General features: G+C 36.5%; 1 protein-coding gene across 5 annotated transcripts in view; it reads left to right on the top strand.

Annotated features, from left to right (window-relative positions):
* The window catches only part of TTC7B (tetratricopeptide repeat domain 7B), a 120,460-nt gene that overhangs the window by 38,525 nt on the left and 64,636 nt on the right, over positions 1–17,299 (top strand). For all 5 annotated transcript variants that reach the window (XM_041399962.1, XM_041399937.1, XM_041399927.1 and 2 more), the window contains 6 exons: positions 4,008–4,086; positions 6,094–6,266; positions 9,512–9,575; positions 14,272–14,409; positions 15,623–15,706; positions 16,893–16,997. In XM_041399962.1, the coding sequence (XP_041255896.1) occupies positions 4,008–4,086; positions 6,094–6,266; positions 9,512–9,575; positions 14,272–14,409; positions 15,623–15,706; positions 16,893–16,997 (643 nt within the window). The remainder of the gene's footprint in view (positions 1–4,007; positions 4,087–6,093; positions 6,267–9,511; positions 9,576–14,271; positions 14,410–15,622; positions 15,707–16,892; positions 16,998–17,299) is intronic.

Here is a 17,299-nt window from a genome sequence, read left to right as displayed (position 1 = left end):
GGAGGTTTTGACTGAGAAGCATAAAGGAAATGCTTGACAAACAAATCCCTTCTCAGTAATTGAGAAGATATTGCCAAAACATGCTGTAAGTACAGAGTAAATTAATCTTATCAACCTTTCTAAGGTTAATTTTAAAACATTCCTTTTTTAGTCTCTTTTGAGTATATCATGATTAGATCTCAGTAATTTTGTTATAAGGAATAGTGTTTGGGGTTTTTATCCTAATGTCTTTCAAACATAGACTGCTTCTTGTTGAGCAGTTTCTTTCATTCTTTTCTACTTTTTGTGTGTGTTTAAAACCAGAAAAATAAGAAGCATTGGTGGGAGTGAGGTTTATCTGGATCAGTAATGTCAAAGCACTGTGTTGTCTGATGCTAAACATACTTTTTAAAACCAAGAAACTTCTTGGTGATGATGGTGAGAAATTTGTTTGTGCCTAAAGTTTGCTACTGCTGGCCTTCATGCCTGTAGTACCGGTTTCCTGATCCTGCCTCAAAAGCTTGTCCTTGGTGCCCCTTAATTTTTGTCCTGTACTTTGCTTGTATCATATCTACAGTTATTAATTTCTGTCTCTGTTTAGGAGTGAGCACTTTTGTATAGGTGCAGTTAAGACATTTGCATTATTCTAAACAGAAATTTTTTAAGGAGCCTAAAAGCTGATCTTGTATCAGAATAGTTAATTAGGTTCTAACATAAGTAGTTGGGGTTTAAGGTGCAAATGTATAGACACAAGGATCATACAGGCCCTAAGGGCATGTCAGTACAGACTTTCAGTAGATCTTGGTTCTCAGCCTAACTGGCAGATGGCTACTTAAAGAGTCAAAGTAGGGTATTTTTTCTTGAAGATTTAAAGTAGCAAACATCCTCATTGTCTTTAAAAATGTGGAAGATACAATTCAAAGGAGTTGATTTGAGCATGTTCTGGCAGGAGGCAGTCATAGAAACACACATGTATGTAACTGTCAGTGTCCATCTGTGGGCTGTCTTTGTCTTGTCTGAAATCAATGAAAAATGTCAGTTCCAAGTGAATGTTAATGTACCTTAAAATTCCTTGTATCTGAAAGAAGGGGATCTCAAAATCGTTTACAGACACTGTGGGACATTGCTGTCTAAGTTAATGTGCCCTTTTGCTCTGGCATTCCATCAGCACAGGGAGAACTGCTGACATGAAAGCACATCCTAGTGAAAAGCAGGTAAAAGCTCTGTGTGTCCCGGGCTAGGAAGGAAAACCATGTACCAGAGCAGCCACCACTCTTCTCAATGTTACAAACTGTTAACAAATACAGGAAATGTACTTTGCTAAAAGCAGTGTGGTGTGGAGATCTATCATATTATTAATGGTATATTTTGCTTCATTTCTTGTCTCTAAAAGCATTTAACACAATTTTAGGGTGATTTAGATTGTAGTTTTAAGGTTTTTTTTAGTAAAATTCATGTAGAAGATGCTTGACAAATCTGTTTTGTGTTTGTGTTGATGTGTGTGGTGGATCACTGTTAAATGCTTTATGAAGCAAAAGCTAATTCTCTATTTTAACTGCTTTTTTTCTTGTACAATCTTACTGCTTTTTCCATGGTACAGTAGAACTTCAGTCACAAGTTTCAGTCCCTTGCAGATGCTTAAAAAAGCGTAATGGGGAACTGAAAGTTACCTGTCATGAAGTGTTCAAAGGCTTGTGAAAGTTGCATGCATTTTCATAAAGTGTTTTGTTATTGTTTTTGTAATGCATCAAAAGACATAAACTTCATATGGAAAAAATGCCAATTCCTATAATTTAATGAAGTTGTTGTGATTTGAAGTTCTACTACATAGTATGTGTTTCATCCGCACTGGGAAAATAAAATTTCAAGCTGACAAGTTCTTGCTCATAACTCTTTTTCAACAATTTTGCAGGGAGCATTTCAGTTTTTTTGGCAAATCTGCTTTGTTTAGTTGGTTGGTTTTTTTTTTTAATCCTGTTGTAAGGACACATTTGTGACTTTGCAATGCAGTCTTTGAGAGAGAGCTCCATTCATGAGAAATACCCACTTAGACAAGAGGACTTAGAGCTGGGATTCCAGTGGACTGGTTTTGTCTCTCTAAGATATTTGGAATGTGGCATTACTGAATGATATGTATTTTGGCTTTACAAAAGTGCTGAATGTATCCAGCTTCAAATGAGTTTGGAGGTTTTCTTGAAATCTGGCCTAATGACTTTCTGTCCTTCCTATTAGTGTGTGAAGTTGGTGTAATAATCATCAGCTATTGAGACTGCCTGTTTGAAATGTATAAATTAATATAATTTTTCACACAGTTGTTTCCATGCAGATGTTTGCACAAGATGAATTTTCTTTAGCATGTAGTAGCTGGTCTCTCTGTGTTCAAGCTCTGATGTAGCATGTGGGCTTTTTACAAACAATTTTTATTCTCCTGTGACTGGTGATTATTTCTCTTTAGCTAACTGTTGGCATTCTTTGGCATAACTTCGAACCATTTATATGGGTATTGTTAGTTGGAAATGCTACTTCTTTTAAAATGAGCTTTTATAAAGAAGTATTCTAGAAGGTGAACTTGTGCTGATGAAAGGTGATGCCCATGCTAGTGAAAGATGTGTGGAAACTAAAGTTTCTGAAATATCCTGATAATCCTTTATTATGTGAAATAGAACAGAGATGAGTGCTGTCATGTAATCTGAAGAGTAAAATAAATGAGTAGGTCTCTAGGTGAAGTGATAGGAGTTCTACAGTCCTATAGCAAGATCTCTTGCATCAAACACTAGTTTCAGATATTCTGCAACTGAAATCAACGATAATACGTCTATAAAAATGCTGGCTTTTTTTTGAATTTGTACAGAGTTGTGGCTCAAAAGTCAGTATTTTAAACATATTTTAAAATACAGATTGCAGACTAAGGAAGGCAGTTTTAAACATCTGATTTATAGTGCAGTGCAATGGGGCTTTTACTTACAGAAAGCTTACACAATATGTCTCTTTTGGCTCTGTCTGGGTAGATGCTACACAGCTTGCACATAACGTCACACCTTAAAACAACATATGATGTAGAGCAATGATTTAACACAAAATACACTTTTGATCAAATAATTTTATTTTGTAGCTAAACCTGAAATAGTGAAATGGTTGTCCTATCTGTTGCGTTCACGTTGCAGAATTCTGTTATTCTGTTAGCCTAAAGCTAACCCAATCCTTCACCTGTTCGAAGATAAATTGTATTAATATAAAATAGAATATTCTCAACTGCTTTTATGTACAATAAAACCTCCAAACGACTGATAAAGAGATGTGAAAAAGGTAAATCTGTAAGACCATTCAATATAATCTGTTGTTTGAGAAGAAAGATCAGACCTGCTAAAATATCAGTGATGCCTCTGAGGGTCTTGAACTCTGCCAAAGCTGTTTAGGCAGCAAATGTGGAAGAAGTGTAGATGGAGAAACTTGGGTTGCAGAAGCCACATGAAAAACAAGTCGGAGTCAAGGACAGAACACTGATCCCCCAGTCCTCTTCTGGCCATGGAGTGGGCCTTAAAGTGTTTGTGCTCTTATCCTTTTGAAAAGAAGTTCAAAATTTTATGTTTTGTATCGCTTTCAGGGTTACAAGATTTACTCATTTTTAGTCTCCCTGTTTTAAGGTGTCAAGGGGCAGCTAAAATGGATTTTTTTTTTCAAAGTTTATACTTGAAGCCTAATGTAATTGAAAACTAAAACTGCTGTAGCAATGAGAACAACTTTGTTTTGTCTTTTTTCTTTTTGAGGTGGTTGCTTCTTACTTTTTTCCTTGCCTTCCCTTGATCTATCTACTGATCACGAAAATGTTTATTTTTTCAATATACTGTCAGAGAATGTTGTTATAGTAATCAGTGGTGAGGTTCCAAGATGAATATCTCTATATATCTATCTCACAGAAAGGCAATGGGGCTATGAAAGAAAAAAAATGGTAGCATATTATTGAGTAATATTTTAATGTATTACTTCATCCAAGTTGGTGTACTGTCAAATTCTATGTTTATACACAGGAACTTGACAAGAGGAGTTGGTAGATTTAGAGAGCTACTAAGAGCTGTCGAAACAAGAACTACACAAAACCTGCGAATGGTAAGTTATATTAAACCACTTTCCTATTGTAGCATCTGAATTTCAGTGGGCAGAGAAAGCACAAATATAGGTGATGAGTTAGAGACAAATAGTTGGATACGTAGCATATTGATAAGGACCTCTTATCCAACACTTTATAAGGTTACATTTCCTGGCTTAAGGATGATTAATGAATGATTAGAGTAAGGAATGTTTGATACCCAGTCTCCCCCCATTCCTTTTTCTTGTTTGCAGTTATAATTAGAACCTGACTGGTCTCTGACCACACTGTCAGCCTTAGTTATAATTACCCTATTTATGAGTCAATGCAGTTTTAAGTTTTTGTAAGGTAGTAGGGGTGAGAACAGAAAGCATAATTTTCGTGTGGTTTCTATAAAGTTGAAGGCTATCAAGTTATAAAGCCTCTTAAAGAAAAACCATAAAAACAAGATAATGAAGATTTGTTACTTATATTGTCAGAAGCTTGAATCTTTATATAATAAAAAGTAGAGGCTCATATTTTTTACTGTCATAGAATTATTTTCAAAATATCTGGACCTTTAAAACTTCCAAACTGGTAGTAAGGAAGGTAAGTGATTTCCTAATTAATTCAATAACTGATTGCGATTAATATATAAAAATTATTTAATAATAGACTTTCAATGGAGAGGGATCGTGTTGTAAATTTTAATAGAAAATATGAAGGGCTTCTTATGGTATAGGAGTTAAGGTGGAAGATGCAGATCTTATGGTGCTGTCTGTGACTTAAACATTGCACATCTGTTTTTGGGAAATGTTACTGGAAGTGCTGCCAATTCTGATACAAATTTAGTTCTTTCCCTCTTTCTACTGCCCTGATGTAAAATCTTTGAATTTTCATCATCATGATATGTAGTTGTGGAGGGTCTATGCATGTGTGTGAAACATTAATGAGGAGATTAAGCTGATAGTTATGGATTATAGGATGACTTAAAAGCATTAAATTAGTATTATTTAATAATATTTATGTAAGTATTTCTACAGTTAAATATGCGGTGACAATAACAGCTGGTCAAAATAAAACTTTTCATGCTGATTTTCAACCTTGTTTCACTCTTGCTGAGCTTTAGCAGTAGCTAACACCAGCACCTTCAAGTTCGAGTTGTCAGAAGCTCCATTCAGCCCACCATCGGACCATAACTGTCCGTGGTGGGTTGACCGTGTCTGACTGCCACATGCTCACTCAGCTGCCCTCAAACTCCCCTTCTTAAATACATGGGGAGGAAATTAGCTAGAAAAGGTCTGAGATAGATCTGAGATAAAGGCAAAGAATTTGCTTACCAGTTACTGTCACAGGTGAAACAGGCTCTTCTTGGAGGAAATTAATTTATTGTCACTTAAAAGAGAGTGGGATGATGAGAAACAAAGACAAAAACTGAAACACCTTCCTTCCACCCCGTTTTCTCAGGTTCAACTTCAGTCTTTGACTTCTGACTCTTCTACTTCCTCTCCCTATCCTCCCATTCCCTGAGTGGTGCATGAGGGGTGGAGGGTTGTGGTGAGTTCCTCTCTGCTGCTCCTTACTCCACACTTTTCCCCTTCTCCAGCACGGGGTGCCTCCATTGGGCTGCAGTTCCTTCAGGGAATATCATCCTGGTTTTCACCATGATTCTCTTGGCAGGCTGCAGTTTGAGATGCTCCACTGTGGTCTCTCCCATACAAACAACTGCTCCAGGTCTGAAGAGGCAGTAGAGGTTATTGAGCATCTTAAGTTATTGATTATCTTGGGAGCAGCAGCTGGGTTGTTGATACTTCAGAAGTATCTGGATTTAACTGATAAAATGGAAAAATTGTTTGTTCTTGCTGGTATTTTTCTTTGTGTTTAGGGAATTGAACTGGGTATTTTTACCTTTTAAACAGTATCATGCCTGTTTTTTCTTTGGATGTTATAGAATATATAAATGGTCTTCATTAAAAAAAAATCTGAGCATTTTTTAAGAGTTTGTATTCAGCATTTCCAGGGAAAATATTTATCTTTTGCTTTTACAGACAATAGCAAGACAACTTGCAGAAATTTTGTTACGAGGTATGTGTGAACAGAGTTACTGGAATCCACTGGAAGATCCTCCTCACCAATCACCCCTTGATGATCCACTTCGAAAAGGTTCCAACATGAAGAATTATGCACTCAGTAGGAGACCACGGGTATACACTGGAGAAAAGTATGGCTGAGTTTATACCTCTTTTGTTTCTAGAATTGCAGTTGTTACCCTGTGCACTGGATAATTTAGTTTGCATTTTTGAAAATGTAGAAGGAATTTGGCAGTGTGTAGATAGATAGATTCCCTGAGGAGAACCAGGGAAGAAATATGCTTCTCCCAGTGGAAGTTTGCACATTACATTAGACTTTTTGTTCTCAATTGTAGAAATATTTTTTTTTCTATCCTGGTGTATGTGATAGACTCAGTATCTCTTATTATATGTGGGATACAAAAGAAAACATGACCTGGGTAGCAAATCCGATATTACACATTTTAAAAGTTATGTGCTGCTTCTAGACATCTCTTCTGCTTTATCATAGGAAATACTCAACAATATGGAGATTCAAGTTGGTCCAGGAAGCATTATAAAAATAACATACCTAGAAATTTATCTAGCAGTTTCAGAGCTAGTTTATTTCCCAAGGCTAATCTTTTAGCTAATCATCTTAGATTAGTTTTGTAATTTCTTTGATGATTCCACCTTTTTGTTCAGTTTTAATCTTTCATTGAATCAGGTAAGTGATGCTTTTTGTTTGTTTTTGTCTGGTTTATGTCATAGTGAATTCTAGAGTAGCTATGGTATGTGTCTTCCTTCTTGAAAATTTAACTTTTTTTTTTCCAAGCTAATCACCATTAAGGTTACTACTAAATAGAGATAGCCATCTCCTTGAATTTAAAATTTTTCTTAGAAGTTATTATCTTGATTATAGAAGTACCCCTATTTATGTAATGGAGGGATGTTTTGTTTTAGTGTTCACAGTATCTTTATATTGTGACATAAATGCCTGCAACATGACACCATTTGAGTTGTTTAGCTGTATTTATTTCAGAGTTCCATTAATGAATCTTTTACACAGCAGCAAGCCCACATAATTATGGTGTCTTTACTATTATTAAGTAGAGTGGCCTTTATCTTCAAAGACTTCTAGAAATTCTCCTTCTTGCATCCAGAATAGTTACAGCAGGTTTCTCAGGCTCAGTCTTTCAAACTTATGTTCTCCATTCTCAACTAATCCTTCATAGTAACATGCTTCCTGCAAAAGTGGGGCTTTGTTCAGTTTAGTTCTCTTGTTCTTGGCGTGTGCAGGTGAGGAGTTCCACAATTTCAACAGAGCATACAATTAAGTCCTTTCATCAGGTCAGACTGGTTAATACCATACCACATAAAATATGTCCAGCCAAGCATCTCATCTCCATCAGTGACTGAAACCAAGTATCAAAGACAATGATATCTAGGAAATTTCTTCCTAGGTATTCTTCTGACCACCAACTCTGAGTCTGCAATGCACTGTTTTTTCTCAGTATGTTGCCTGACATTAAATAACTGCATTGAGTTCTTATGAGGATTATGGGTGTAATTTGGCTAATAGCATTTATGGTTTTTAGATCTCTGTGTTATTGCTTCTTCAGTTTACTTGAACCAGTTTTTCATCTGGGCATCACTTCCATGGTTTGCCTTTGGTTGATAGCTCTTTCATGTTTTCAGTTGCTTCTTTTGCCCTGTTACACTGAAATTACTTGTGTGCCTGCATCTATCAGGACAAACAGAAAATTAGTTCAGTCAACTTAACTGAGCTTTTTTGCTTAGACAGGTCAAAGAAATGTCTCACTAATTTCTGCACGGGAAGGATCCTGTTTGAGACAAACATCAATATATCTATAAAAATATGTTTGAAATTGCTAGAGAAAATAATGTTTGCTTTTGTTTTGATAAGTGGCTTTTTAGTAGTTCTCTTTGGGGCAGCATCCCTTCTTTCTCTGAGAGAATAATTTCTCCAGCAACTCTTTCCAGTCATTATTCTGCTTTCTGTGTGCCATGTCAGTTGGTCAGGTTAAATCTTCTTCTAGGTTGTTAAATTCTGCATAGAGGAGTGGATTGTTAAATAAGGAGCACTCTGATGCTTCCTCATCACTCCTCATTCCTTATCGTGGGTGGTTCTTATTCATGACTAACTGTGTTTTGAAATTTCTTTTGTTATGTAATAACAAATTATATGCTAAATACTAAGACTTAGAATACTCTTGAAATCTGGTGAGCAGTTGCATTGATTAAAAAATAAAAATACAACAACAGAACAGGTGCCCTGGGGTCTTAACTGTTGTATACTACCACAATGCATTCACAATGTTGCTTTCAAACTGCCTGTCTTTTAGTTTCTATTTTCTTTCAGGCATTGAATTACTGCTTATATTTCTAGTGCTTTAAAAAACCCTGAAAAGATGTTGTATTGTCAGACTAGTCTTGTTTCATGTCTATAATGTATTGCAGTTTAAACATCCTTGGGACCATAGGAATTGATTATTAACAGCAACAAATTATTTTCTCCATTTAAATAGGCAATTGTATAAATAATGGACTGAATTAACAGGAAATAGTACTTGTGCTAATTCAGAAATAGTTTAGAGGAAGAAATCTGGACAGATAAAACATAGTCACTGATTTGGAGGATTTTTGTTATGTGTATGTGAATGGATGAATGAATTCCTGCCAGTACCCAATGGAGATTACTGTTGTCTGTCCACCAGCACAGAAGAGTTTTCAGAAAGCATCCAGTATTCAGAGAAAGCACTAAAGTCTAGAAACTAGTCCTATGCAAACCTTCAGCACTAAATTGGAAGGAACTGTACTGCATTGCAAGCAAATAGTTCTGCTACTTGGAACTAAGAGTGGTTATGGCCAACAGGTAGAGATTGTCATGGATCTATTTAAAAATATTCATAGCTATTGAATGCATCAGAAAAAAAAATTCTCAAGCATATCTCATGAAAGACTGATAGCAGTATTTCTTCACATGTTGCCTAAAATACAAAAGTTCTCCTGTTCTTTTGTGAGAGTTTCCTCTTGCCAGCACTTGAATCAGTGATGTACATTGAGCTCAGACAGATTAGATGTAAGAGGCTAGTTAAACTATGAGTTTAGTGTTTACTGTTGTCAAATTATGTTCAATTTTGGGATATTTGAATGAGTTCAACTCTGACAGTTGTAGTAGTTTTTTTCTTTTATTGTGTTTAGCCAACTTTTCTGAAATGTAGATATAGAGCATTGCAAAGAAGTGCATTTTAACCAATTGATTTTTCTATGCCAGTAACTTTCCTTTTCTTTTTTGGACATTTTCCAGTTTTTACAGTGCTTTAAAAATATGTGTGTGAACTACTAATGAAAGTAATGTGTTCTGCTTAAATAATTAAATTCTCATTTTGAACAGCATCTTCTGTCCTCAAGAAAATACAGAAGAAGCCTTACTGTTGCTGCTTATTAGTGAATCTATGGTAGGTAAAATAGAGTGAATGTGCATTTGCTGTAAGTGTGTGATTTCCTTGTTTTGTTTTGTTTGTTTTTTGAGGGTTTTTTGGTGTTTTGTTTTGTTTTCAATAAAATAGGCCTTTTTTTTTCCCCTAAGCCTTTGCTTTGCCTTTTAATTTCTGTTCAGAAAGCAGTCCCCACACTCAAATTTTAGTTCCTTTGAGCCAGCTAGATGAGATCTGCAAGTGTTATGGAGTTTTTCTCCTTTGGGCTGGCTCTATCCAGCCTTCTTCCAGCCACGGGCAGGTGAGCAAGCCAGGTCCTTCACTTGGCATCACTTACCAGTATGAACCACTGTTACACTGTTGCTATTCAGGCAGACACAAAATCTAAGTTATTTTAGTTGTAAAAAGCAAATCAAAAACTACTAGAAGCGCATACGTCAAAAAGTACCTTCCATTGTGCTTTAAACTTCAGTCACTCAAATTTGTAAATGATTTTTAATGATACTGACATTCAGTGTTGGCTATTGAATTATTTTTTTTTTTAATATCCCCATTTCCTCAATAATTTATTCCTTTCAGTGGTCTGCTTGTGCCCTTTATCAACCTTCCATATTTTCTGCTGGTCATTAATCAACTGCCACGTACTGACATTCTCATACTGTGTCAGTTTTATGTTCTCAGATAAAATGAAATGCTGGAGCTTTTGCTAGTTTTTTTTTTTAGCTAGAGGGGTGAAACCTCCACAGTCTCAGGCATCATGCAGTCTGTCTCACTGCACATCAATGAAATGTAGTCTTTGAAGTTCTACAGGTGATTCAAATGCTTACATGTTTTGGCATGATTTCTGTTTTGCTACACTAAAATAGGATCAGAATATTTTAGTGAACATTGTTCTAGTTTAAATGTTTTAAAGTGGTAGATATTTACATTGTAGTGCTAACTGCTTTCCTCATTCCTAGTGATCTGCCTTGCAGTATTCATGACAGAATCTAGAAATTCTGTCTACATTCTGATTTTCATAATACAGAAAAATCAGCTGAGCAAACATTTCCACTTATCATATGTTGGCTTTGCTGCAGTATGTACTTAGTACTGAGATGCTGCCTGTGTCTCTGTACTGTGCAGCAGTGGAGATATAGAGAATTCTGATGTGAGCTGTGATCTTGGTGTGAAGTGAAAGCAGTCCCAGTTCTGCAAGATCTGACTACTGATTGCTGTGTTTGCATGTGTAATTCCTTACATATCATCATTAAGAAGCCAAAAACCAAATTAAAAGTACTGCCTTGTTAAGTGTCATTTCAGGTTATTAACAGCTTTTCCTTTGTGAATTAGATCTGCCTAATTATATCAAATGCTGTCACTGTAGAGCATATACCTTTAGCAAGCTTTCAATTTTTTTTTTTTTTTACAGTAATTATTGCAGATTATTTCGGGCAAAAGAGTTTGTTTCGGGGGAGTATAATCTTTGACATGATTGACTTACTTAGGCTAAGTCATTTGTTCAAATTAATTTTGGATGGGGGGAAAGGGGAAGATTGAGCATAAAAATATTCATCATTACAAACTTACCTTTCTGAGAGTTGAGACCTGTTATTTCAGCTTCAGTGCATGCTAACTTTCTAGCTGTAGTAGTTGTGAAGTAGTATGTGATTTATGATTCTGAAACCACTATTTGGGAAAGAAATAACACTTAAAGAAGACTGAGTAACAGTTGGTGTTTTGATATGCTATTGTGTTATTAAAGTTCTATGATCCCTTACTTTCATTGTCTGTGAATTAGCAAGAAAACACCCCAGTCAAGGACTCTGAGCAATCTGGTCTGGTGGAAAGTGTCCCCACCCATGACAGGATGACCTTTAAAAGGTCCCTTCAAACCCAAACCACCCTGTGGTTCTGTGATCTGACATCCTCAAGTTAACAGTGCATGTATGTGTTGCTGCATGTCAGCTGAATTGTGATAAGTGAATCACAGAATGATTATGTTTGGAAGAGACTTCTGGAGGTCATTTTGTCCAGTCCCCTTGCTCGCACCGGGCCACCTGGAGCAGGCTGCATCTCTCTCCAGACATCTCTGGAGTACCTCCAAGGAGAAAGATTCCACAGCCTCCCTGGGCAGCCTGTGCCACTGCTCATTAACCCTCACAGCAAAAGAAAGGTTCCAGATCTTCAGAGCGGACCTTCAGTGTTTCAGTTCATGCCTATTGCCTCTAGTCCTGTCACGGGACACCACTGGAAAGAGCCTGGCTCTCTTTTCCTTGTATCCTCCCTGCAGATATATTTCTGACATGGATGAGGCTCCCCTCTTGAGCATTGTCTTTTCCAGGCTGAAGAGTCACAGCTCTCTCAGCCTTTCCTCATCAAAGAGTTACTCTGGTGTCTAATACAGCCTGGTGGGCATTTGTTGGACTGTCTCCTGTAGCTCCGTGTCTCTTGTACTAGAGAGTCCAGAACTGGACCCCGTACTGCAGGTGTGGCCTCACCAGTGCTGAACAGAGGGGAAGGATCACTGCCCTCAACCTGCTGGCAGCACTCCTGCTGTGCTGCCAGGCTATCAATAGCCTTTTGTCCAGCTGGGGCACCTTGCTGGCTCCTGCCACCTTGGGTGTCCACCAGGACCCCCAAGTGTGTTCCTGTCAAGCTGCCTTTGAGCTGGGGAGTGCCCAGCATGTATGGGGCCTGGGTTTGTTCCCTCCCAGGTGCAGGACTTTTCTGAGGGCTTTGCTGAGGTTCCTGGCAGCTCATTGCTCCAGCCTGTTGAGGTCCCTGTGGATGGCAGCATAGCCCTTTGGCTTATCAATTCAGCAAACGTGCTTGAGATCAGGCCCAGTATCAATCTCTGGGACACACTGCTAGTTCCTGACCTCCAGCTAGGCTTTGTGTCACTCCTCACCACCTCCTGGGCTCAGCTTTGTGGGAGATTCTTAACCAGTGGAAAAATGGCTGAGCATATCCTTCCTTGCTCTGAGGCTGCGCTGAGTTACACTGCTCAAGTGTGTTACAGGCTTAAGTGTGGCCAGATGACACATGGCAGTTTGACTGTCACCTCAGTGTGTCTGAGACCATGGCAGTTCTGAAATACTGAGCACTTCAGTTTCCGTGTACTTTCTTTCTATGTTTTATAATTATCAAGAAAATGATTGTTCAGATACACAAGATATCTGTAATAATTATGAGACATCCTTGTGCTTTGGCACTGTCAACCACTGTTTCACAAGAAGTGCTAGTTCACGGCTTGTTCAAAACTTGCAAGGAACTGAGTCAAATAGTGATTAGAGGTGGAGTTAAAAAGTTCTTGAAGTTGACTGAATATTTATGCAGTGTAAAAAGTAAAAGCCAAAGACTTCTTGATCAAAAGAAAGCAAAATATCTCCTTGGGGGTGTGTGTGTGTGTGTCATTGTTTCAAACTTCAGTTGGTAATTCCTGAGATGTCTGTGCATTTTGCATCCCATGTATCTCTTCAAAAAATTTTCAGTATTTAATTATTCTGATTTTAAGGATGTATTGAGTTTGTTCAGAGCTTAAAATGTTACCCTGTTAAAGTGGAGAAAAAATTTATTATCCCTTATTGTGTGTCATTTTTTGCATCTGAAAGAGGGGAAAATAAGCTACCTATTAAAATTTAGTTTTTAAGTTTAAAGTAAAGTTTAAAAAATTAATTAAAAATTTAATTAATTAAAAATTTAGTTTTTAGGTTTTAAGTAGATATGCTAAGGGGGCCATGTCCTATGAAATTAAAAATAAAGAGGGGGATAAGGAGAGAGAAGTCTCTGTGACTTCTGATTGCAGACTGCCAGATATACTAGCATTTGTACCAATGTGCAATGGGAATGTTAAACACCAAGAAAACTAGAAATAGATAGAATAACCAGACAATGCGTTTTCAGAGGCTTGATCATAAAGTGGGAGAAGCACTGGGTAGGTCAGGGAGGTACTAACTAGTCTGAGACCTGAATTTTGTTCTTTGCTCTTGAGCATGTTTTTTCTGTGAACATGGTCAATTCATTTAATCCATTTCTAGCTCAGCTTTCTTCCTTCCCCAAAGGAGCACTTTACTTAAGGAATTAGGTTTGCAATGTGCCTTTTACAAAACATGTTTGAAAGTACAAACTCTTAGTGCAAACACAGCCTAATTCCAAAGCTGTGCCCAGAACCAGGATCACTTCTCAGTAGCAACTCCTGAAGGTGATTGTGGGTTATCCTGGGCATGTGACCATTCACGAGTGAGATGAGTGTCATAATGTTGTGAAGAGAAAAAAAGTTGATTGCCTTATTTGGGAAAAGCTGGAATAGAGAACTTGAAGATCCTTTTAATATGTTTTACTAGCACACACACGCAAAAAAAAAAAAGATATTTTCGTAGATGTATATCCATGATATTGAAAATATACCTTTTTTTTTTTTTCTGAGAACTCTTCAATAATTTAAAATACATTACTTAGATTATGGAAATAGGATGAAGTAATTAAAAATAGGTCCATGTAGAAACATCAGTCTTGCTACTAATATATAAAATTGGTAATTCTTTCTAGCTATAAATTAGTATCAGATCTCTTTGTATCCCTTATAGCAACCTCACTGACTGTGAGGCTGAGTAGAATGGTAGTAACTGGGGTGAGAATACAGCTTGAATTATAATAATGTTGTAATATTATAATAATAATAATAGTAATTATATATAATGGTTGACTTGATTTCTTTCTTTGTGGTGTGTTTCAGGCTAACCGGGATGCTGTACTGAGCAGAATACCAGAACACAAGAATGATCGTATCATCAGTTTGCAAAGTGCTTCTGTAGTCTATGATCTACTTACAATAGCCTTGGGAAGAAGAGGCCAGTATGAAATGCTTTCAGAGGTTTGTTGATAGTAGTGAATATTCATCTGTGTCATTTTTGGTGTTTTCTGTTAATTGTGATAGTAAGAAAGGGCTGGAACAAATACAGGACACTGTTATTCTGACTGCTTTGTACATACAGGAGGTAGTTTCCACCCCAAAATGTTTACTGTCTAAATTTATATGAGTGACTTGAGATGGCCAAACAAGAGAAGTTGCATGGAAGGTGTGGTAGATGTTTAATGCCACAGAAATGCACATGATTTTTAGGTGGGGGTGCAGGGATCGGCTTAAAAGGGTACCTTTCAGTTTTATACAGTAGACTAAAACTAGGCAGGGATAGAGCAGCCCTGGGTTCCAAATCTGATACTTACATTTTGTCTGGTTCATGATGGTTTTGTTGCAGGGCTTTTTGTTGTGGGTTTTTTGTCTTTTTTAGAATGTTAAAGACCCATTATATTTATGGGAACATGGCAGTGAGTAGAAGATACCTGCCCTCAAATCCTGCTGCCGATAGTCTGTAACTTTTATAATTTGAAGTATTGTAATAAACACATATTCAGAAATGATAAAACATTCTGTTCAGTTATATAATAGGCATTTAATTTTTTAGGGCTTCATTCTCTTTGAGCTGATTTTGATTGCTCTGGTGGAGCTGTTGTAGATTAAATCAGAAATTGGGAAATTATTCTAACTGTGGAAGTAGTATTCACCCACCAGTTCCAGTATCTTATTGCTGCCTTCTGGTTTAGCTATAGCTGATTACTTACAGAAGTAGTTAGTTGTTATATAAGAATATGAAATGATCAAAAATCTGTCTCATCTTTGTTAAACTGTTCTAATGCCAAGTCACGTTCTTAACTGAAAAGGGCTCGTTTTTATCAAGTTTGTATATAATGGGCTTTCAATTTCTTAGGGTAGCTTCAACTAGATGAAGGAACTTTATACTGTCAATTGTTTCCTAAACAATAGTACTCTGGTTGTAATCAAGTTCATTTTGTAGGATGCATGATATTGAGCTTGTAAGTGTCCTACAAGAAGGGGTGTCTTCCAGACCTGTTAAATTCTTTTCCATATAGAATCTGGCAGCTATTTTCATGTATTTAAATAATTTAAATTTTTATTGCATGTATGTTAGATAAGAGTCTATAAAAATCTTAATACTAGTGTGTCTTCTCCATAATTGAAGAGCATGAGCTTAAATAACAATTTCCTTCCCCCCCCCCATATTTAGTGTTTAGAAAGAGCCATGAAGTTTGCATTTGAAGAGTTCCATCTCTGGTATCAGTTTGCATTGTCCTTGATGGCAGCAGGAAAAGTAAGTCCAAATTTTTTTGTATAATTCTTGTATTGATGGCATTTGATAACAATGTTAAGCACTTGCATAATTTTCATCTGTAATGTTTTTGAAAATAATTCTAATCCTTGAATCAACTAAGTATGCTGTACTCCTGAATTTATTCCTAGGGCAGTACAAAGAATGTTGTTGTTTGAATAGTTTCTAACTTAGATGATGATAAAAACTATCTTGCCAATAATCTTAAAATAGGCTGATTGAGTACAAGCAGTGGATTATACCAGATCCTATTATCCTGTAAAACTTGTTTAAGTGTGCTTTTGATGACTTAATTTATTTTATACTTAGGTACAAATTAATGCTGATTCGTGATGCTCTTCTTCTTTTTTTTTTTTTCCTTTGGAAATTTCTGATTTTATCTTCTTTAATATTGCTGCCTTTGAGGCTGTGTATTCTGTGCAACTAATGGATTTTAAAAAAAGTTTATATAAACCAGGAACTTGAGCTTTTACATGCAATTCTCTATTTTCAGTTATTTTTGCTTTTTGTTATCATGTTACAGAAAACATATTCATCATGTAATGTAAACAACTAATTTTCTAAAATATAATTTTCAATGGGATATTTTGCTTTTCAGAAATGGAAAAAGGAATGTATTTTCCTTAGAAAATATCTTAGCAGCACATGAGTTCTGAAGAGACTTGGTTTTTCTTCCAGCTGTTTTTACTTTGAGGTATCTTCCAAACTGTGATTGGATGGACCCAAATAAGTTTTTAAAAAAAGAGGAGCAGTGCCATTCTTCTGTCTTATATCAGACCTATTCCTGTGTGCTGTTTTAACTCCCAAAGAACACCAAAACACTGCTTGTTTAGAAAACGCTATCCTACTCCTTCTCTTTCATTTGCCTGGCTTAAATGCTGTGAGTTTACAGGCCTAGCAAAGTTTTAAATGCATCTCTGAATTGTGTACCACTGGAATTACATTCTTCTGGGGATGCTTAATGAAAGTTTGTAGGAGTTAAATAACAGTAGTAGAGCCTAAAGTCTAGTCTTTCACTGGCTTGAGGAGCTTTGACCAATTGTCAACAAAATGTGCAGTAACGTCTCCTTCACAAAGGAAAAATAAAGTAAATGGTGGAAATAGGAATCTTCTATCTGTGAAACACATTTATGTTTTTATTAATTTAAATGAAAAATGTTTTAAACAGTCTGCTCGAGCTGTTAAAGTCTTGAAGGAATGTATACGTTTGAAACCAGATGATGCAACGATTCCACTCCTTGCTGCAAAGCTCTGCATGGGATCTCTGCACTGGGTAAGCTTTGCCCTCTGTCTTCTCAGGAAGACCTGTGCTAAAAATCTTGATTTAGAGATGTAGCAAATACTTCTACACAGTGACTGCATGCACTTGAGCATATCTAAAAACACAGCACAGAATGTACATGCACATATACATACCTGTTTGAATGGCTAATTTGAAATACTTGACAGAGATTATGTTTATCAAGGTAGCATATTCTGATACTGGTCTAAGACATAGCTTAAAATATATGGAAGTTGAAATATTAGAAGACAGATCATAAATGCAACTTAGACTTCGGATATTTTCTGCAATAA

The sequence above is a fragment of the Onychostruthus taczanowskii genome, unplaced genomic scaffold (genome assembly GCF_017590055.1).
Source record: "Onychostruthus taczanowskii isolate IOZ18803 unplaced genomic scaffold, ASM1759005v1 scaffold1, whole genome shotgun sequence".
Lineage (NCBI taxonomy): Eukaryota > Metazoa > Chordata > Aves > Passeriformes > Passeridae > Onychostruthus > Onychostruthus taczanowskii.
This window is presented reverse-complemented; position numbering and strand designations above follow the sequence as displayed.